This window comes from Protopterus annectens, chromosome 7.part0 (genome assembly GCF_019279795.1).
Source record: "Protopterus annectens isolate FY-2018-M chromosome 7.part0, PAN1.0, whole genome shotgun sequence".
Classification (NCBI taxonomy): domain Eukaryota; kingdom Metazoa; phylum Chordata; order Ceratodontiformes; family Protopteridae; genus Protopterus; species Protopterus annectens.
In genome coordinates, this window is record NC_056739.1 from 1,278,529,440 (window position 1) to 1,278,554,123 (window position 24,684).

The 24,684-nt window shown below is 38.5% G+C and overlaps 1 protein-coding gene across 1 annotated transcript in view; it reads right to left on the reverse strand.

The window, feature by feature from the left end:
- The window catches only part of IL16 (interleukin 16), a 769,621-nt gene that overhangs the window by 580,050 nt on the left and 164,887 nt on the right, over positions 1-24,684 (reverse strand). The window contains exon 7 of the mRNA XM_044077894.1: positions 4,118-4,260. Coding sequence (XP_043933829.1) covers positions 4,118-4,260 — 143 coding nt within the window. The remainder of the gene's footprint in view (positions 1-4,117; positions 4,261-24,684) is intronic.

The window sequence follows — 24,684 nt, forward strand, 5'->3', positions numbered from 1 at the left end:
TGTCTGATGTTTGGGTCTTGCCCCTAAAAAGTTAGGGTCATGTGATCTCAAATTATAGTGACCCAATCTATAGTTATCCTGTGGGGCTTCATTCGTTCTTGCATCAGTATGTGATGTTTCATCCAAACAAGTATCAGGTGGAGTAGAAGTGTCTAAAACTTGGTTATCACCTATGTTAGATGAATTACCTCTATTCACGGATGAAGAGTAGACTGCTCTTGATGGCCCAAGTTATTTTTATTTTTATAGCAATATTAGTTTAGTGTTGATTAGTATCAAGGAGGGTTTTTACTAGTTAGTGAGTGGTGCTTGAAAATATTTTAAATGAACATTTTCCTTTAAATGCCTCTGTCAATTAAACGTGTGGTTAATTGTTCTTGTATTTAAACACTTGTTATACGAGCTTTTTTAATGTCTGAAGAAGTTTGCAATTTTGTCAAATGAAAAGCGCTTTACTAGATTAGAATAAATATTTGGTTTATTTTCCGAGTGCTGTTCCTCAGTTCTCGTCTTTTTGTCATATTAAATAGACTATCTACCCTGTTTGGATTACTTCTGAATACCTAGCAGAATTAATAATTCTGTATAATATTAATATTTAAAATAAATTTTATTTTTTGATTTAGGCCATTTTTAAGTTCGCTACTTCTACTATTATTTTCTGATTTTATTCTGCTTTTTAATAAATATAGCAATTATCTCGGCATACAGGAACTGAAAAACTTCCACACACAGAAGTTTCTTACACTGTTTTTTTCCTTCTTAGAGAAGAAAAGCTCTCCACAGATATTTTATATGTAACTTAATCACTGTGTAAAAGGAAAAATCCAAAGATAATATGAGCACCATGTTAAAACGTATAACCTGTAGCCGCAAAGGCTTCAGAACTAAACAAAAGCCAAAAAGGATGATACTTGGATCACATCCCCTAGATTTTTAGCCTATGTACAACCTGTATGCTACAGACTAGCTAGTACAAGGATCATGTGGCAAAGAGCCGCGCCAGTAACAGATTCAATAAACATCTTTATTCTATCCTGATGGACAAGCAATCTTGTTCAGTGAACATCCAGTAATTTCTATAGTATTTAAATGGTTACAGGGGGGAGTTGCCAGGTCTGCTGGCTTACAACTGAGATAGTAGTTCGTGAGTCCTTTCCCCATGTTTTGCATATCAAATCAGACTTGGTGTTTACCCAGCAAACAAGTCATCCTCCTAAAATGCAGCCTGTGTTTTGAAATAAAATTATTTTTGTGCAAAGTATGATCCCTACCTAAAGTATAAAAACCCTAAAATTTCTTTTATACAAGATAATTTAAAAAAAAATCCAATAAATAAAACATTTACAATCACTTTCACCCTAGAGGCTTCTTCAGGCCCGTCATTTTAGTCAAACAGTAGTCTGTTACTTCAGCAGGCTGAGTTGCTGTTGGGATTTACCTTGAATATGGTTAACTGATATTATTATACAGCACTAGTACTGTAAGAGGATAGGGAAGGATTAGCCATTGTGAATATCCTACTCCATTGGTGGACATTTGGTCATATTTAGATAAAGTGTGTTTTATCACCACCAAGTAAAACACACACACCCATTATCCATCCATCCTCAACCCATTTTCCCATTCTGCACATGGGGTCAGGGTGTCACTTCACGTATTCAAATTAGGTGTATTTTACCTCCAGCAATTAATACACCTGGCTATTCTGGTCCCTCCCCTCACAAAGCACTTATTACATGGGAGAGCTCACTGTAAAATCACTACAATTTGCCTGCAAGAACAGTCATCCATCTGTGAAGATTAAATAAAACAGTTATTTTTAAAAAAAACTGATCAGTTGCCTATTCTTCTGAAGAGGAGTGGTAGATAAGCCATCTATAATCAGCTGTGGGTTAGATTTGTATGCATCCCAATCAAAGTCATGTCTTTGGAAAGTGGGAGAAACCCCAAACAGACATAGGGAAAGTGTGCAAACTCCAGATAGACAGTGACCAGAGGTGATTATTGAACCTTGGATTGTGTGAGTGTGAATTGATCTTTAATCATTGCACCACATTACTGTCAGAAGAAGAATGAAGTCTATCATTAGGATTACTATTATTGCAAGCACAATCAAATATGCTTTTGAAAAATGCAAATAATACAGCCATATTAAACAAAGTAAACTAGGTTAATTTAAACAAAAACAGGAACAGAATGGATGACAGTAAAATTCAAAGTGTTATACGTGTTTGCAGTTTGATTGGACAGCAGCAGTTCAGCAAGCCAGTCATTATTCTGAAGCAGCAGACAGGCAATAAATGGTATGCATATAGGTGATGACAGCAAACCCTGCTTATAAGAAAAGTGTATTCAGATGGGGTGCTAATAAAAGCATTGTCACAGACATTAAACTAACACCATGTTTGTGGTGCCATGCAGTTAGGAGCTTCATGTTATAGATAACATGAAACATTTAAGAAACAATGCAGGACACATGGAATTATCAAGCTGTCCATCACTCTCCATCACTGTTTCAAATACCAAGTTCACTTACTTGTGAGAACTTTTCCTTTTTAACTTCAAAAATTGCTATTTAAGGCAGTAACTTAATTTGATTAAAGTAATGATATCCTTACTGTACAAATGTAGATTCTCAAGACTTTGCCAACATTCCTTTTGACATCAATAATTTGCATATGTACAAATATACAAAGGAAAAGAGAATTCAGTTGCACTGCATTAGAAAAATTAGCAACCATACAGCAGTCATAAAGAAAATGATGCATTTGTAAGGTCAGTAAGCCAGTTTCAAATATTAAATTTCATCAGATTCTATCATCTGTGTAACATACCTCTCAACCTCTTAGAGCAAGACATCTAGACAAAGCCATAAACAAAGGTGGAACAAAGGCACAAAAATAGGAACAATTTTTAAATATTGCTCTTACAAACTTAGAAAGTGGATAGAACAAAAGGTTTTGCATTAGCATGAGTTTTCTCTAGGGTATGAAGTCTGAAACTCATTGTCTGTCATTATTTTCTAACTTCAATCTTTAATGGTTTTCCTCTAATTTGCTAGAAAACCACAATTTTATGAAAAAATGACCAAAAATATGAGGCAAAACTCTGGACATTCAGCGAAAATCTGCACAGTTGAGAGGTGTGTGTGTCTTTTATTTTGCACTCATTTAAAGCTGAGTGGCTACTATGCACCACACAACTCCATAAAATAGATCAGTGCTTCACATACGGACAGAATAAACATGGCCAAAATAAGTCAATATTAGTTGGACTGACAACAAAAGAGATCCTGAGGAAATCTGGAAGTACTGATTGCCCTCAGTCCATTTGACCTGACCTAATGGCTCCACTACTTTCCCCCCATTAGCTCATGCACTCCTACTATGGGACTTGGACAGAACCCCTGTAGCAAGGCTATCAACCCTAGCACCCCAAGTCTCACCACGGCCTCCTGACAGGGAGACAGTCATGTGACCCATTCATTCCCTCTCATCCACTTGAGTCCCTCTCTTTTGAGGTGGAGATTGTGCCCCATCCCTCATGAGTCAGAGACCCATGGATCATTCATTCCTCAGTCTTGAGCCCACCAGCCATATCGCTCTTGAGAGGCAAGAGTTCAGTGCTAGGGAGGAAGCTAGTCACTTGGTCAGGAGGCAGCTTCTAAGAGCTCTGCTAATTCTGCAAGACCTTTTGGAATGTGTGCAGCTACAGATGGCTTCCCTAGCATGTGCAGCAAACTTCTAGACAGTTATAGTTTCTGTGGTGCATGGTTCGATTGCCTCAGTCCTCATTTAGCTAGGCTCCTCAATGGTCCCCTGGATTGCAAGCCTAGTAACTACCTATGAACCTACATTAGTAGACAAGATCCATTGGTGTAACCCCCGGTCTCTATCTAGGTGTCTCCTCGTCAACAAGTCAGAACCATCCCTACCCCCCCCAGGATGGGTGAGCCTCTATTGTTCATTCATTCATTCTGCCCATCCAGTACTATTACTGAAATCCAGTACCGATTGTTCTGAAACTGGATTATTTAGTACTACATTTTCAAGACCTATTGTAACATGTCATGTACCATGTGTAAAACGACTTTTGATTTCTTATTGCTACTTACTTGCATGCTGTCAGATGTGAAATCTAGTTGCTGAGATAATGACTTCCTGTTTCCATACAAGGAGTGAGGCTGAGGGCTTCTGCATCTTTCTGAATTGTTTAGTAGCACAGACGTAAGGTCTCCAGCCCAGTATGGATTTATACCTTTGAAATGATAAGGACATGTTATAATTGTTTCTTTCGTTCTATGGAAACATTTTTAATAAAAAAAAATGAATGGCATCTTCATTTGTAAACTGTCATGCTGCAGGTTCTCTGCATTTATGTACAGTAGACTTTTCCAAGAACAAATGGTGACATCATTATGTCTGTAGTAGTGATGGAAGGAGAATATGACCCAGCTAAATCATCAGGTTCTGCAAAGGTTGAGCTATAGAGTAAAACTGTGTGACTTCCTAACCTGTTTAATGATCCTAATATCATTTCAGAGTTCCAAGTTTGAAAGAGAACACACAAATGAATATTCTTGATATTGCACAAATGACGTGTAATACCAAAATTGAAAATATGAAAACCAGCAAAGGAAGTCTGCCAGAAATGACTAAGAATGTGGTAACAAGATATTTGTTGTATGAAAAGCTCAGACCATCAGGATTCCCACACCTGAACATCCCCCCATTTGTAATTGTAAGGTATGACAGCCTCAGAGGTGGCGGGAACATGTAATTCTCCAGCAAACCAAGCATTTCCTTTATTCTGACGCAGTGTGACCTCAGTGTTGCTATAGATAGCTGGAAGAGAAGGCCACAGCCTCCTGCATTTTGTTATACACAGTCACAAATCTAACCTTGGAAACTCTTCATTCATACTGAATTTGTTTTAAAGGTTCACTCCTAATTTTAGAACTGTGATGTAGTCTAGCCATTCATTCCCTGCTCTGCTTGTACAATACCTCAGGTGGTAGTTCCTATACCTCTTACTATGACTGATTTATGCAGGTCAAATTCATGTTCAAATGTTATTATGGCTCTTTATCATAAAGCACATTATAATTCCAAGGAATTAGCCAGCGAGGTCATTTAAGTATATATATCAGGTCTTTTAAGTCTACGGCTTTTCCAAAGAATATATAAACCCTGGCTGTAGATGACTGTCACTGTTGAAGTGACATCCTGACCCCATGTGCAACAATGGGAAAAAGGGTTTTGAATGGATGGACATAACATTATAAATATGTTGTGGTACTCAGTTGACTTTTTATGATTTTGGGATGCCTTTTACAATAGGTCTAATGACCTATGATTCACAACTACTAGAATAGTAATCTTTTTTTTATCTGTAGAATTAATTTACACTACAGAATGCATAACAGCTGCAAAACTCTAATGAGTTTCCAAGCCTGTGTTATACAAAATGAAATATCCCTTTTATGTGCATTCAGCAATGCCAATATTCCTTTTTTCACTTCCGGTTTATTGGAATCCTAAACCATGGTATAATCCAACAACACTGATGCAGTGCATTGCCATAGCATCTTAAAAAGATTTTTTTACTGCTTCTTAGCTATTTAGCATTAGTACGTCATTATCACTTGACCTGTATGATCCATCCAGGACAAGCCCTTCACCTCTCCTAAACATTTTGACAATTTGACAACCTTTTCTCATTCAACCTGGTATTTTTTTAAACCTACCATTTGTCAGAATCCCTTTCTATCCAAATTGCTCTGTTGAACAGATCAAACAATTCACTATAGGATGGAGATCTCTGTTGAAGTCATTATCTGTTTAAACTACAGCCTAGAAAATACCTCTGCTGCCGTTATTGAGAAAATACCACTTTTTGACTTACATTCATCACAATAATATCCTTCAGTGGCCCTAAAATAAGATGACATATATTTTGCTTTGGGTCCTCTAAGCATAGCTTTTTATATACCCATTCCAGTCTTTCCTAGAAGGCCCACAGAACTAGGATATCCCATGATACATAAACTAGGGATTCTGCCTACTCGCAATCCCTCCATTAAAGTTTCCCACTAACTAGGATAGAGTGAAAAATTACAGCTAGGTGTCAAAAACAACTATATTGCAAAGTAATCTTTCTAGAAACTTCCCACCAATGCATGTGAAACCACTTCCCATATCCTTTTCTTTCCTTAACTTAACAAGTTTCAGTCCAGCTTTCCCTCCAATTTCATTAAATAAGCCAGGAAGAAATAACTGCTTACAACTTAAGCACCATAATCAATGTAGAAAGAATTCCTCTATTACATGGTTGACCACCAATTCCAATACGTGGTCATCTAGCAGACATAAGTGTCGTTAAATACACTTTCCCCAACCTTACTCAATCATATATGCAATTAATTGGTTAAATAGTGTGGCATCCCTGTCTCACAACTCATATTGCTCTTGCATTTCAATAAATAGGTTCATAGGTGTGTACTAGGCTAATGGCCCTGGGACCTTTACAAGCCTAGCCATAGAATTACCCTAGCATAGTGCCACCCGACCATAGTTCCCAGTCTGTTGAGTAGAGCCACTGGAGTTATCCCCGGGGTGTATTTACTGTTTGCTGACCATCATCAAGATTTCTGTTGAAGAGGATCAGCGAGGTGCTCTGCTTGACATGTATGGGAAGTCTGTTCCATAGCATGGGTAGTCTCTGAGTTATGAACCTGTCCCTCCAGCATGTTTTGTTAATTGTGGTAATGAGCTTGAGGTCTCTGCAGCGTGTGGTGTGGAGGGATTGGGATTTCTTTAGATGCAGCATTTTTAACAGAGCTGGGTCAGACATGGCTTTGTAAGTCAAGCAGAGATCGCCTTTAAGTAGGCGATATGAGACAGAGAATAGTTGGAGTTTTTTTAAGTCTGTCCATACAGGACAAGTGTTTAAGTCCTAGGATCCTCTTTGTGAGGTACTTTTGCAGCCTCTCCAGTTGTTGCAGGTGTCTAATGAGGTACATGCCAAATGGGGCATCGTACTCAATTATTGGCCTAATGAGGGAAGAATAGAGGGAGACAATGACCCCTTTCTTCCTGGATGCAAAACCCTTAGTAATGAGATGTGCCACATAGAAGGACTTTCTGACCACAGTGGCAATGTGGTGATCAAAAGAGAGGTTGCTGTCAGCCTGTGCTCCCAGATCTCTTATAACTCCTTCTGTTTTCAGTGGACTACCATCAATGTAGTAATTCATGGGACCTGGGTTTTGCCCAAAGGGGATGACACATTTTTTGGCATTGAGCTTAAGGGCATGGTTCTGACACCAGTCATTGGTCTTAGTGAGGCCATTCTGTAGGATGTCAACATCACTTGGGGAGTTAATAATAGCTCCCAACTTGCAATTGTCTGCAAACTTTGTCAGCCAGAGTCCCTTTTTGTTGGCCTGGACTTCAGAGAAGTAGATACCAAACAGGAGAGAACCCAGGACCGATCCCTGCGGGACTCCACCTGTGACTAGTTGGCAGTCTGACTTGGAGTCAGCTACTTTCACACTGTGGGTTCTATCTATGAGCCAGTTTGCAACCCACCTAGTGATATAGGGGTTGATGCCTAGCTTAGTGAGTTTTTCTATGATTCCTGAGTGGGGAATGTTATCAGAAGCCTTGGCCAGATCAAGATAGGCTGTATGAACCACCTTGCCTTCATCCACAGCTCTGGTGACTGACTCAAAGAAGTTGACCAAGTTGAGTAGGCATGATCTACCCTTCACAAAACCAGACTGTGTAGGATCCAGAGTTTGGAGAGTCCCTGTATCCTTGTTTATTATGTCCATAATGATGCGTTCCATAGCTTTGCATATCAGACTCATCAGGCTAATGGGGCGATAGTTCCCAGGGTCTGTAGTTGCTCCTCCTTTGTGGAGAGGGATGACTGTAGCAGTGCGCCATTCTGTAGTGACAAAGCCTGAGGTGAGGCTGTGATTGAACAGGGCACACAGGTGAGGTGCAGTTCACTCTGTAGTTCATGTAGAACACAGCCAGGGATATTGTCAGGTCCCATAGAAGCTGTATTCTTGGCCTTGGACAGTGCTGTTTTAACCTGTGCAGCAGTAATACTGGGTGCCTGGCAATCTACTGGTATTGTGATTGATTCTTTGGGGGGGTGAGAGGGGTAAAGTTGGCACTAAATCTGTTGGCCAGTATACTGGCAATATCTGTTGGCTCGGTATAGGAGGTACCATTGTGCAGTAGCTCAGAGCAATTATGGGTATTGCCGTGGAGATTCTTTACATAACTATAGAAGGCCTTGTGGTTGTCTTTACTATCTGCTGCAATTCTGTTTTCATAGCTAGCTTTAGAGGATTTGTTGAGGCTGATAAGGGAGTTTTCCAGTCTTGGGACTTCACCTTTTTCTGTATCAGTTTCCTCCTTCTGTTGTAGAGTTTGTTTATGATAGGAGACCACCAGATCGGCTTCCTTTTTTTGGAGGAGAGCATCTTGGTTCTACTGAGTATGGCGAGATCCATGCATTTGTATATGTGTTCGTACAGTGCATTGGTGTATGATTCTGCAATTACGCAACTATTCTCCATTTGCATGGGTGCCATGAAGTTCACCACCTTTGTTTTTAGGAGCCCAAAGTTAGCTTTGGAGAAGTTTTTCATGGTGGATACCTTGGTGGAGGGTGGGGGGAAGGGATGTGGATTTCCAAGGTGATTAGTTTGTGTCGGATCTAACCAGGGAGGAAATGACTGTTGGTATAGAGCAATGGTTGCCCATGTTAGTAATGACCAGGTCAAGGATGTTGCTACCTCTTGTGGGGGAAAGAACAAGCTGGTCCACGGCATTGGAACTGATGAACTCCTGGAAATGTTGGGCAAGTGTATTGGTACACGAGTAGTTTACCCAGTTAATGGAGGGGTAGTTGAAGTCGCCTAGTAAGAGAGTGTTATGCTGGACCCTAATATTCTCTGGGGTAAATTATAGGAGCTTAGTAGCTGGCTCCAACAGCTGCCTTGCATGAGTTAATCTGTGCTGGTTCTATCTCTCCAACGTGTATATTAGGCAAGGAGGGAGTGTAGGTGAATTGTACCCTGTTAACCTTATATCAGAATACAGAAATAGTGATCTCCAGCATAACCACAGATCCAGTCTCTGGTCTGTATGGACTCTTTAGGGAGGATAGATAATTGGTATTCTTAGCCAACACTTCAACACTGGTGATTTAAGTACTGAAGCCAGTCTGGCCCCATCTGCCTTACAACTGTCCCTCATTAAAATGCCCTATGAGACCCTTGTTTGCTCTAATAGAACCCCCACAACTTATTTCTGTGATCCTTCCAGAAAGCTACATGCAATTAAATCAGGAAGGATGATGTATGGTAACCAAACCCTAGGAATGTTATCATCCATACTACCTCCATCCTCTCCTATACATTTCAGCCATGTCCATTACCATCTGGATAACTGACCACCTAAGTCTTGTAGCCAGTGTGTACAGTTATGCTTAAAGCTCATGGCTGGGTCTGTGTCAAGATGGATACCCAGATGCTTAACAGGACTGGCTGTCACATTGATTCTCAGAGTTCTCAACATAGTCATGTCTTCCAAACCAAGGTAGCTGTTATCCAAAAACAAGAGTTCAGATTTATGTAGCAGTTGCCCAGCTTAGGCCGTGCCACATCCAATGATGTTTCCTTCCTTCTTCAGTACTCAGACAAAAACTTCAGATAAAATTCAAATGTAAACAAGAAAAGGGGGCATCCCTGATGTATTCTTTTTCTAATGTCCACCTCGTTGGACTCAGTGCCATTGATTCTGATATAGGCCCTAGGTGAATTATATATTGTCTAAATACCTGAGGTAAGACAGTTTCCAAAGCCAAATTTCTTAACCATGGCCCACCGATAAGTCTGTTAAACACACACACACACACACACACACACACACACACACACACACACACACACACACACACACACACACACACACACACACACGCACACACACCTTTTCTGTTTGGAGTAACAAAAGACTTTGCTAAGCTGACACCAGCTTAACATACACAGCACTGCATCAAGCTGATCTCCAATGGAACAACCTATTCTGTCACAGAAAACATTACAAACTTAATAATAGTTCATGCTTACCCTCTTCTCACCCCTCCATTTAATGCTCTTCCACCACCACCTATAATTATCCCAGAACAAGTCTTAAAAAATCCACTCCAAAACCAAAAACAATAACTGCATAGGTACAAATAATATGCCAGGCTGTATATTTGTTAGCACAAAACACTACCTTACCAACTAACCTAGTCAGCCTTAGTCTGTCCATTGGGTATGTGCCCATGGCCTTGAGGACTGCTATTGTAGTACCCATCTGCTACTGTAGACTAATTAGCCTTCTCAGCATGATTTTAAAGTAATGGCATGCATAATTAGGATAATATTGGCAACTTACAAGCTCTTGTTCCTAGCCAGTTTGGCTTTGTGTGTTCTTGTTTTAAGAGGTTGAGAGGTATGGAGAGATTTAAGATGTGCGTCATCTTTCTTTAAATTATTGGTGCCACTAGTACGTTGGTCATGTAGTGTATTTTTCTGTGTACTACCCTGGGCAGCTTTAAAAAGCATTTAAGAGGGGGAAGTCAGAAAAATGTGTGAAGGTGTAAATCAAGCCCGAAAAAGGGACATACCTCCAAAACCATGTTCATCATGTGCAGTGGTTAATCAGCCCTGAAAATAGGTATATTCCTGCAAAATAGGAATGGTTGAGAGGTCTGCTGCAAACTCAGAGCTATCACCAACTCATCAGATGGTGTCTACATCCTTCAAAAAGGCCTAACCCACATCCTGTCTGGGAAACTAGAGTACTTCTCTACCCATCTCATAAATGATACTCTCTTTGAAATCCTTTGTATCAAAAGACATCTAGGCTTATTTGTGGACATGCAGCTCCCCTTGTTATTACAGGGTATCAACTATTGTTAGGAAGGCTTTCTACTTGAGGTAATTAAGTAAAGACATGTCATTCAGGTGAAAGGATCTTTGGTATGCATCTGTCCAGACCTAATGCTCAACCAGAAAAATAAAATGCAATAGTTCCTCACCAAGAAAATCTCTGGTATGAACTCCCTGAGCTACACATAACACCTAAATGTCCTATCACTCTACTGCATCTTCTGCAGACCTCTATGTTGTGACCTATGCTTAACACACAAGCATGCAAATGACCATGTACTGCTTGCCCTTTTATATGTTCACAAAACAGATAAAAGCACTTATACTCATTCTGGGAATGTAAATCTTCATTGTAATATTAACATAACCTATTGACAGGATAGATATTTTTCCCATGGGATCCCCTATGTATAGAATAAGCTCCCTGTCTATATCAAATGAAGTAATTCCCTAATTCTCTTTAAATCCATTTTACATGAGTGAATAGGGATCCATAAATTCACCCTGTTGTGGCTCCTCAAACCCTTATAGAGACAGAAAATCTAGAAAATGCAGTGGATAGACTGCCAGTTTTCTACTTGGCTGATAGACCTAATGTATACATATGAACATGTGAACCTATAAATACGTGAAAACTATTTTACACCCTAGCTAACTGTATAATCTAGTCCCATAGCCCTTTTTCATTCAGTACTTTAACATATGCACTACCATCTATGTCTTTTTATTAAGGGTATCAGAAAAATTATGGTCTGCATAAAACACTGACTGTTTATTGAGCAATTCCTTGCAAGTATAGTAGCAAAGAATCCTGCATGTCATGTGCAAGACCATAATTTGATCCCCTTTGGGAATTCAATGTATTTGCAGCAGTGTCAGTGACTCAACAGGTAACACACTCAATTTTGATACTGAGAGATAAGGAGACTGCGGGTTCTATTCCCACCCCAGGCATTGTATGCATTTAATACAAAAAAGATGCAGACTCTTCCACTTTGCAGCAAGTGTTTTCTTGTGGTAGTTCATGTGTGTTATATTTAGTTTTGTGGATGAAAAGCATTGGCAGATCAGCTCACTTATATAGTTAATAAATGATAAATACCTAAATAGTTTGCTATAATGACTGAAGATATTACATATGAGCATCATATTGTACTTAACAATTATAAAACTAAGATCTGGTAGTTAGTGCAGCAGATTAATGATGTGGATATTTAATTAGCTGGTTATTATAGCCTGTGGTTTAATTCCATTAGTGTCAGTTTGCCTGCTGTGTGTCTCTAGGACTCTTGTTTAACCAGATGTCTGGGTCAGTGTTGGGAAATGGTCTTCAGGACTGCATGCTTAATAGACTCACCATTGATCAAGCCAGTTGTTGAGTACCGCCTCCTGTTTCTCCACAAGTCCAATATCTGTAGCAGTACTAGAACCAGGGACTTAAACATTCACTAACAGATAAATAAAACTGGTTTATAACCAAGTATCTCCCAAACTTCTGGAGTAAACTTCACTAAGATAACTGGATGGCTATTCCAGGACTGACTGGTAAAGCCCTCCTGGAGAAAGGAGGTGCAGCCTGAGGGAGGGCATTGGCAAGGTGAGACTGGTCATGAGACTCAGTGGCCTTGGAATATCTATGAGACTGTTAATCTGTTTAGTCTCTGGGTACTGGAATACTGCTATTATGATATAAACCAGCTTATGAATTGACACTCACAAATGTGTCACTTGCAGCAACCCAAACAGTACCAAAAAAACAAAAAAACAAAAAGAATACTTAAATGATTGCATTTCTTCCTCTGCAAATTCCAAACTTTAGAAGAGGCTCTGAGCTTCCATAGAGAAAATGCTACTAAATGTTCTCTTTTAAGAAAACCGCTCTTCTCTATGCTCTTCTGTAACTGTTCCTGTAGATGCAATTCGGGTGCTACTAGATGTTTGAGTGTTTTACTTTTACCTATGGTTATGCACGTTGCTTGTGCTATTCCTTCTCCTTAACCTCTCCTTATTGTATAAATTTATTACTATCCCCTCTGCTTTCTGTATGTTTTATATATTTACTATACTGCTCACTGAATGTTTTGTCCGGTGTTAATTGTTAATTGCATTGCTAATTATATACTATTGTCTGTACTTTTTTCTTTTTTTCTTTTTTGTGTGGGACTTTCTTCTCCAACCATGGAATAAAAACAAAAAATATCTGCTCAGAATTTCCCACTCATCAAAGTCAACAAATACATAAAACCAGTTTGTTTGTGTCTTTCGTCTTTTCCCGGTTAGGGGTCGCCACAGCGGAACTCCGGTCCACTAATGATTGGTAGTTGATTTTTACATGCCGAGTTACCAGCTCTGATGCACAACCTTCAACAAAGGTACGCCCATTCACGCATGTCTCCATGCAGAAGACGCTCTAGCTGAGAATCGAACCGGACAGCGTAAATACATAAAACCAGTAATAAATAAATTGTACATACTTTTCTATCCATAGCAGTAGCATGTCGTTCAAAGTCTAGTATGTCATCACTTGCAATATCTTTTACTTTAAATACATCATCAGTTTTTAAGACTTCTACAGCTTTCCTGTAATTCATTTTAATCTTTATTTTTAAGTTTTCTAATGCTATATATTTTAACACTGAAGGATTAAATGTTGTCACACACTGTGATGATCTGGTATGCTGGAATAAAAAATAAAGAAAACACAACACAGTTCTGCCCAGTGGACTAAATTGTTTTGGAGTGCCTTAAATATAAATTTGATAGCAAAACTAATTTGGGTTGTCTGAGATGTTATTTTTATAATAAATTGATTTGGGTTGTCTTCACTATAATTTTGACAGGTCATGTTTGAATAACAGGTCTGCTAAAGACTGTTTATACTTACAGGATGAGTGGTGAAGTATGAGGAACAGTTCTAATAAAAGCTCTTTCACTGGATTTAATTATTGCTGGCTTTTATTATGCTGTCAGATATTATTTTAAATTCAAGAGTATATGATATGAAGCTAGGTTATTTGTGGTATCTTGCACAGCTTTGCTTTGAATTTTAAATAATATCCCAATATGTTTTTGCAAGGATCTCATTTACAGCACAGTAGTTTCAATCCAGCATTTAATTTCTTTCTTTGAAAATGACCATGTCATAATCCTTATTGCTTAAGGAGGGCATGATTTTTGGAGGGAAGTAAGCAGAACTTAGATTTGTTAATATAATATGAAGGATACTGTTACCTCATTTAGAGTTTTTGACAATTTGCTCTAGATGATTTTATTTACAGATGATAGTTAGCTGGACTTTTGCCTTCCACTAATTTATTAATTTGACATTCATCTGACTAAAATCTTCCACTGTTATTTATGTATAGAAATTGCAGGTGTTAGCGATTCATTATAAGTCAATACAATATGTATATATTACAGTATTATAATATTTAAATTATCCCTGGCAAATATTGAGAGAATGTCTCCTCATACATTAGGTCTACAATAGTCTACAATAACAAAATACAGAAAATCTAAGTATTTGCAGTATGCATTTTATATCCCGAAATAATATTTCAATGGTTGTGCAAATTTTAGTATCTTCCAGGCTGAGGAAAGTGTCAAGGTTACCCAGTTAGTTATTAAGCCTGATTGCATTTCATAAAGTCTCTTTCATGTCTACAGAATATTTAGGGTATTTGTTAGTTTTCTTCAGATTCTGAATTTAAGAAAGGCTATAAAAGGCACAATGGGAACAGAAATCTTTCTGATTGGTGTATGTACTTACTGAAGAGAGAGAGAGAGAGAGGCATTTCATATGGCATAAACCTATTCATACATCATCTTCTGGACTTTTCAAGCTCAAAATTGCTTGTCTTTAATGACAGGTTCTTAGCTATTTATTTATTAAAAGCCACTATTTTGTTTTTGTGTTGTGCTGGAATATGAATTTAAGGTAACGTTGATAATCAGGATGTTTTTTTCTATATCTGCATGGCTATTAGAAATCCCTACCATGTCCTGATTTATAACTGAAAGGGCAGAGCATTTTAGATTGTTCATTTAGATCTAAATGATGACCAGGTCATATTTGTCCTATAATTTTTTCACTACTTGTATGATCCCTAATTTGATTAGACAGGTTTGAGCAAACAAATGTAAAAGTAATAAAACGGCAGAGTAAAAGCAACTGCTGTTTTATTATTTCTGATTACTACCATCATTTACACAAATTTTAAAGCTCAGTCAGCAGGTTGTATGTCACTAACCATTGAGAATTTGGTGATTATAATATTCCTGAGCCTATTAGGTTGCTGCACCTGTCTAATGGGCTTATGTGTCTGGTAGCACTCTGTCTCAGAGCTCAGATATTATGAGGTATTGGCTTGTTGTGACAATGTATGTAATTCTTGGTTTGAACAGTGGAAGATCTGCTATATCCTTAAAGCTTGCTGAGATAGATTTCAAGCTTTGGAAGACTTCATCAGAACAGCAGAATAATCTAGTGTGTGTGAGTCTACACTCACAAGTCAAAAGTTATAATCGCTTTCTACAGAGCTGGTGAAACATCCATCTAGAGTGCTCTTTGCACTTCTGAAGACTTTACTGACCTTGACAGCACAGAGGCCATTCTAAATGTGACCAATACTAATGCATGGTATGCATTAGAAGAATGGAAATAATAAAATTGCTTATAAATGCAACGCAGGACTGAGAAAAAAAAAAACAGCTGTGTAGTGTAAAGATTTATGTGTTTGTGTGTATGTGTACATATATATATATATATATATATATATATATATATATATGGGTCTACTTCATTTCACAGAAATCCCATTTCACTGAGACCAAATCACCTAATGTTCATTTCATTGAAAAGTCATTTCACTGAGTTTCATTTCACTGAATTGTAAGCTATAGGCTTGATGTGGCAGTGTGTAGAGTACTGTGAGGCAAGTAAAGGGTATATGCCCTCATCCCCACTATAGTTCAACCGGGAGTTAGTATATATAGTTAGGGGTGTGTGGGGGGTACAGCCCCCCACTTAGTTTGGTTTTATGTTGTCTGTTTTTTGTTAACAGGATAAATAAGTAGTTTTTAAGATGTGGAAGGAGGTAGGCTTTAGTTTTGTGAGTTTGTTTGTCTTTGGTTTGCGATTTAGTCTTGTGAAATGAACTTTAGGTGATTTGGTTTCAGTGAAATGGGATTTCGGTGAAGTGAAGTAGACCCATATATATATATATATATATATATATATATATATATATATATATATATATATCTATACACACATATATCTATATATATATATATATATATATATATATATATATATATATACATACATATATACATATACATATACATGCAGACACACAAGTATACATTTACTATCAAAAAGTTGAAAACTTATTTGATCGAACTGACATTCCGAATTTGCCAATGTCGCTTTAACAGAGCATTGAAATTCATCATCATGACATCTGCATTCAATCAAATTCAGAATGTCAGGCAGTGATGTCAGACCATCAGACATGTACTGAAGCTGCTGTATGAATTGTACAGCCACATTTAAAGTGTTTACAGTTTTGCAGGGGGGAAGGACCCCCTGCACCCCCCACACCACCTGCAAATTATATATTCCAACTCCAAGATTGCACTGCCATGAGGAAAAGGATACATTTCCTGATATATGACCAGAACACTGAATGTACATTAGCAAATGTACACTACCATTCACTAATGTGCTTTTGAACATTTTCAGAACAACATTACGCAAACTGGAAAAGATGCATTCATGCATTCCAGTTTCACGTAAGTGCCTTTCCACATTTTGATAGTAAACCATATACATATATATATATATATATATATATATATATATATATATATCAGCAAATATATGCTTTCCCTGTGTTTCACCAAATTAATGTTTGTTCGGAGTGTGATTTAATACTGACATTATGGATGGCTAAATGGTGGATATGTCAATGATATGGAATGGCCAACACAGCTAAGTGGGGTTGGGGGGGTAAGACCATATATATATATATATATATATATATATATATATATATATATATATATATCTACACACACACACACACACACATATATATATATATATATATATACACACACACACACACACACACACACACACACACACACACACACACACACACACACACACACGTTGACGTTGGTTGACATTCCTTCTTTTTTTTTCAGTCTTTCCTAAATTATCAGCTCCGAACATCCTTTCAGCTGTTCCCCATAGTTCAGCTTATAACAGGGTTATGTCATTTTTTTCCTTCATAAGGAGGGTATGTTAACAGCTGAATCTATTGTTGTCTTTTAAAACAGTTAAGCTTAGTACAATTTGTAGAACTCAACATTGTTGTGGTTGTTGGTATGCACGGTTTGATCAGTGAAAGAGACTGCACCAATGTGTGTGTGTGTGTGTGTGTGTGTGTGTGTATATATACACACACACACATACACACACACACACACACACACACACACACACACACACACACACACACACACACACACACACACACAGGGATATAAATATATATATATATATATATATATATATATATATATATATATATATATTCACACACACACAGACATACATACATAATTGTATATATAATTTGTGTTAACCCTAACTATACCCTTGTCCCTAATCCCAGCCCTGCACCTTCCTTACAAAAACCCTTCCCATAACACTACCACTATTCAAAGTATGTCTGACAGTAATGGTAGTGGTAGGGTTTTTGGATAACCAATCACCAAAGAAAAGTATTTGCTTTCCGTTTGGAGTCAGTTGCAGTTTCAATCCTTTAGTTTTTTTTTTTTGATAAGTACATTTTCAATGTGCTGGTATCAATTTCATGTGCTTTGATGCTTGTGCCTGTTGACAAATCAACATACATTCATATACCTGGATCTGTATATGTACATATAATGTGATCAGCTTGTAGGAATTTTTGATGATGTACTCAGTCTGGAGATTTTTTTTAGCATTTACACTTTGTATAAGATTACATTTCTTTATTTTGCCCATTTTGGTTTTGGGATTCATGTGAATAAGTTATTAGAATGTCTTTCTAATTTAATAAGAAGTGATATAACATTGTATTTAAAAGTACATATACTGCATGCATTATATAGTAGAGCATAAAGTCTAAATTATATTATCTGTGCATATATAATTGCATTAATTTTGTTGATGCACAAAAGCATTAATACTTATTATATCCTTAACTACTACTGTATTCCAGTGAAACACACACAATCACAAAAACACGTGCTGCTAATAGCTGCAGCTAATACAACAGTGCTTTTCTGATTATTTGTAACTAGTACAAATCCAAAACAACTGTTTCACCTGGAGAATTTCACTCCCACACCCCAAACATGGATGATTCTCCCCATCACCTTACATATAAATATTAATTCCACTATAGAACAACCACTATTAAAGAGAAATCACCACTGCCGTGATGTAATTGAATTATCTAGTTGACATTAGCACATCTCTCTTAATTCTGATTCTGGCAGAATGTACTGCCTTTCCAACATGCTGACAAGCTGCGCAGTCAGTGCAATGCACATATATATTAAATATACTTCTTGCTACAGATAATTTGTAAAGCACCATAACATATGGGATGCCATGACCTCAGGTATTCCCACAATGTTCTCATTTCATGTTCAAAGGTGCACTTGCCTTATGTATGCTGACAAAAATATAATTCTCGAACAGACATATACAGTATGTGAGATGTAGTTATACGTTGACACTGGAGGCTAGACTCTCACATACAGGCACAAAAAGCAACAAACAGGTTGTCAACAACACACACATACACACACACACACACACACACACACACACACACACACACACACACACACACACACACACACACACACACACACACACACACACAATCACCACACCCACATATGTGCAGGTGCTCACAAGTAACTTACCCAAGCCTCAAAGGCCTCCTATTTGCAGTCTTCAGAAATTCTGCATGCACACAAAAAAGACAAGTTCCATCACAACACATAAAGCCACATCTCATTGTGTCTCAACTACTAATCCCATAAGATGAAACACCCCACAACCCAGTATTTTGGTCATCGGAAACTACATTGTGAGACACACTGATGTCCGTCTTACCAAGCTGGAGAAGGAGAAAGCTACAGTTAGTTGCCTGTCAGGGCCCAGGATCCAACAGATCATGCAAGTTGTCAGGTCACTTACCCCCAAGTACCAGCATGACTCTGTCATAGTCAATGTAGACATGAGTGACCTGGGATGTACTTCCTTGAACTATATGATCAGAGACATGATTGAGCTCTCAGAACATGTGTCACAAGCAGATATTTCTGCCATCTCCTAGGATGATACCACAATGCCAACAGAAAATGATCTTATTTAACAATTGACTTAGCTAGTAATGTCATTCTAAAGGGGTCCAGTACTTGTCAGCCTGGGAGAACATGGCTGATAGGCCACATTACTTTGCAGCGATGGTCTTCATTAGGCTTTGAGATTTTGGCCAAAACATCACCCACCCCTATAGGTCCTTTTTTAAGCATTGCCAAACAGACAAACCTTTCAATATAGCAAAAGCTACTCAGGACAAGCTAAAGGTGTCACTGCTCAATAATAGGAGTCTCAACAAGAAACTGCACTCCCTGGAAGTTCTCCTCACCCTGGGGAATGCTGACATCTCAGCAGTTACTGAAACATGGCTCAAAGCCATAGAAAGCAGTTCTGCAGTGCATGGCTATAATGCCCTTCAAGTGTTCCAACCACCCACTGAACATGAAATAGCAAAAGGTGGAGATGTATCTATCTACATAAAGAGTAAGCACACTCCATTGTCATATTCTTGCCAGCTACAGGTCCCCCTACTCTGAACCAGGAAACCCATACATCATACCTGAAACCACTAGAATCATTCACCATCCAGCCCAATACCATACTCATGGGTGATTTTTAACTACCCATCCACTAACTGGGAGGAATATGCATTCACTAACATGCAGGCCCAAAGAGTTCTTGACTTTGTAAACTCAAATGCCCCCCCCTCCCCCACCTGGGGTACAAATATCCTAGATCTGATACTTGCAAATATATGTGAGTACTCCACCCCTCCTAAGTGTAATGCCTTCATTGGTAAAACCAGATCCCAAAGTGGTCTTCCTTAAAAATAAAGATAAAACTAGATCCCCTACCTAACTCCAAAAACTTTAATAACTTTTCTAAGGCAAACTACCTCCTATTAAGTGACAGCATATCTAGTTTCAATGCTCCCAGAAACTCAGAAAACACTGAAGCCTGTGCAGAGGTGTACACAAAAACCGTGTAACGACCATATACACAACTACATAAAAACACCAGTACTAGACCAAAATGAGCCCAAGTCAAACAGTAAAAGCAGTCCACCCTGGTGGAACACTGGTAAAAATAGGTTGTACAACAAAAGAAAGAAAATCCTATCAAGAAATAAGAGGGAATGTGTACAATAGAACAAAAAGTCCCTCATTAGTCAGAACAAGAAATGCCTCATTAGTCTAAACAAGTGAATCAGAGAACTAGTCAAGACTCTGAAAGCATCATCTATACTCAACCAGAAGTTATAAGACAAATCTTCTGGCTGATAAATTCAGCTCAAATTTTATCTCCCCACCACCCCCAGTCCTCCCCCAAGAAATAGCCTCCACCACTCCTCCATCAATCAAAGCTAAAACATGGCTTCGGTGGGGCCTGACAATATACCAGGTTGCTTCTTAACCAGCTTGAATCAGAACCTATCAGGCCCATTGGGATCTCTACTTAACCACAGTCTCTGGATTGGCTTTGCCGTGATAGAGTGGAAGACAGCAATAGTTATCCCTCTGCCTAAAGGGGGACCATTAACCGGGTAATAACAGACCCATAAGTTTGATTAGTCTTGTATGTAAGGCCATGGAAAGGCTAATCATGGACCTGATAAATAATAGCATAGGAAACCTCCAAACACTGGATCCAACCCATTTTGGCTCTGTCAAGGGTAGGCCATGCCTACTAAATCTAATGGACTTTTTTTAAAAAAATCACTAGGATCATGCCTACCTTGACCTGGCCAAGGCATTTGACACAATCCAATATGCAGGTATTATAAATAAATTCACAAAACTGGGTATAAATCCCAATGTCACCAGATGGAGAACCAAATGGCTGATGGACAGGAAACATGGTTAAAGTGGGTGAATTCAGATCCAGCAAGAAGCCATTTAATAGTGGTGTGCCACAGGGCTCAGTGGTGGGACCACTCCTGTTCAGAATAGACTTCTCTGAAGTCAAGGCTAATGTGGAAGGCCTCCTGATGACAAAGTCTGCCAATGACTGCAAGCTGAGGCCAGTCATCAAATCCCCCAATGATTTAGATTTCCTTCAGGAGGGTCTAAATCAGACAAATGATTTGTGCCAGAGCCACTGCCTAAAATGTAATGTGAAAAAATGCATTATCATACCCTTTGGGAAAGCAAAGATTTCCTGCAAATTACAACATAAATGGCATACCCCTAAGAGTAGACTCAGAGGTAAAAGATCTAGGTACACTGAACTTTGACCACCATGTGTCCACAGTTGTGAGAAAGTCATTCCGTATGGCATAGCTTATAAGTAAAGGTATGGCATTCAGATCCAAAGAAGTTATAGTTCCACTGTACTCAGCCCTCATTAGACCAATAACTGAGTACAATGTGCCATTTGCCATTTACTTGACTAGGATGTAAAGCTGTAGTGACCCCCAGAGGTTCCTCACAAAGAAAATACAGGGTATTAACAACATGTCTTATGCAGATAGGCTAAAATCCCTATATAGTTACTCTGCCTCCTGCCGACTATTAAGGGGTGACCTATGCCTACCCATAAGGTACTCTCAAATCTAGCCCTGATGGAGCTGCTACACATCAGCAAGACAAACAGCACAGGGGTCACCCAATCTAGGGATCTAAACTTAGTGACACAAAAAAAACATCCTGGAGAGACAGATATGTGTCACAGAGAATACCCCTTCTTTGTAACAGGCTTCCTATTCAAGTTAGAGTCCTTCCCTAGCCCACTTGAATTGCAGTTTGGATCAATGGATGGGGAATTACAAATTCTCACCTAGGTTAGCACCTGTGTCCCTTATGGACAGGGGCAATCTATAAAATACTCAAGGCATATCCACAAACCTATGCCAGCTTCTTGCCCTTAGGGACACATATTGGGTAAAATTGGGTTACACATCTAGTCTTGTAAGGGCTCTTTAGCCATTAGCCTAGTAATCTCCTCTGAACCTATGAACCCAATGAAACATGGCTTTTTTAAAAGATGACATAGGTACACCTTCAGTAATAGAAAAGAAAACAAACCATAGAATTTCAGTTGTTGCTGTCATGCAGTATGTATATGATAACAATTTTTCATTTAGTAGCTCTAGTCCTTCCTTCCTTTAAACTTCACTTCTCCTCCTGAACATTATTTTGCATGTATTGTTCCCACAAATTCCACTTATTTCTATGTAATTTGCTCTTTCCATTTTCTAAAGATGCCGCCTCCATTTCTATTATCTCCTTTACAATATTTAATGCTTCTATTACAGTTAGTTTATATATTTTTTCCATTTTCTAGTAATTGCTTTTTTTGGCAGCCAATAGCATTACATTTAATATTCAGATAAGGAGTCTCAACTCAAAATAATTATTTCCTTAGTTATAACAATATGTTCCCCAGCATTTCTGATAGAGTACTCTGTAGGGAATTTTTAAAATGTACCAACTTGTTATATTCCCACAAAAAAACATATTCTGAGTTATTTTTCTCCTTCCCATTATATTACCAGCATTTGCCATCTACAGAGCAAAAATATCTGAAGATTGGGGTATACAAATATCTGTGCAAGCAGTTCCAGCCAAAAATCCTAAACCATCTGTCGCATACTTGGGAGCTGTACAGATGTCATCCTATTGCTAGTTTGTAAATTGCCCCGGCAGTCTCTTTTCCAAATCTTTTCTAATTTTCTCTGATTCTTATAGTTATCATGCAATATATGCCCTACAAATTATCTATTTTTTACAGCAACATCTGTTCCAGACCCAGATGAAACTCTAGCAAAGCAGGTCTTCACCTAGGACTTCTTTATCCCTTTCTCTTTGCCTGGACTCTGACATTAATCCCTAGTAATGAAGGAAGTCTCTGACCTGCAGTCCAAACATCTGCTTGGCCTCATTCCACTCTATTACCTTTCCTTCTGTAGTTATTTTCTCTCAGTACAATGGTTTCTTTGCCAAATTTCTCCAGTAAATTCCAGTTTCCTCTTGCCTATATAATACCTCTACTTGTAGTCATCCCTGGTGGCAAACATCTCCTTCCTCCATCCCAGTGTTGGCTTACTTCTTAGAATATTTTCTGCAAGTGTATGAATATAATATTCTGTCTGAAGCTGCATTTGGCAAAAATGTACAATGATGTGGAAACTAGTCTCTAATGGCAGAAACATTTTAGTAATTCAAGGGAATCTGTAACAATCTAGTGTTTATTATATTCCAAAAAATGACACCAGTAGAAAAGCATAGACATTACAGACCTATGGAGGGTAGCTCATGAAAGGAGCACTATCAGAGAGAAAAGTTAACAAATAAACAGTACAGACTCCCTGAATAGTCATTGGCATCAGAAATAGTTACTGATTTCAAGAATGCATTGGACAGGCATAAAGCCATTTCAAGAATGCATTGGACAGGCATAAAGCCGTCATCATCCCGACTGGAGGTAATGGGGTAAGAATGGGGTCATTATAACCATAATCATCAATTTTTTGCATTTTCTACATGGGGGTGACATGTCATCTTAACTCTTACCATCTCTCTCAATCCAGTGCCACTCTCCTATCTTCATTAACAATCATGCCGGACTGTTGTTGCAGGTCTTCTCTCTCACAATCCATTTTCCTATTTGTTGGATACCTTTGTTTTCTCTTAACATCTTCCTGTCTGTCCCAAATCCTCTTCACCTGATTGTCTTCTGCTTTTCTGTACATATGCGCAAACCATCATAATCACAGTTTTCTTTGACCTTCTCTGCAATTGGAACTACTTTGGCTTCTGCTCTGATTTCCAGATTCTTCATCTGTCCCACAGTGTGCATCCTACCACACACATCAGGCACTTCATCTCCATCACCTCTAGCTTCCTCAAGTGCTTTGCCTTTATTGCCCAGGTCTGTGTATGATACAATAGTACTGGTTGCACTTTGATTTTGTACACCTTACTTTTCAGCTTCTTTGACATTCTTCTGTCACACACTACCCTGACACTTTGTGCCAGTCAGCTGCAGCCCCTCTTTTTCTAGCTTTGACCTCATTTAGACTTCCATTCTCCTCAACCACCCACCCCAGGTGCATGAAGCTGCTAACCTGCTCCACTGTTTTCCTTCTATCTCAATTCACAGCTTCTTCTGATTTCCTCCATTTGCTGCCATTAAAACTGTTTTATCTGTACTAAGTTCTGTCCCGTGTGCCTTCAGTTTTGCATTCCATTCCTCTATCCTTTGCTGACATTCTTGCTCAGATTCTGTCTGTAATGCTACATCTTCTGCATACAAGCTTTGTTGATCTGTCCCCTCTGACCTGTTTGCTAATGTAGCCCATCACCAGTATGAATAGCAGTAGGCTCAG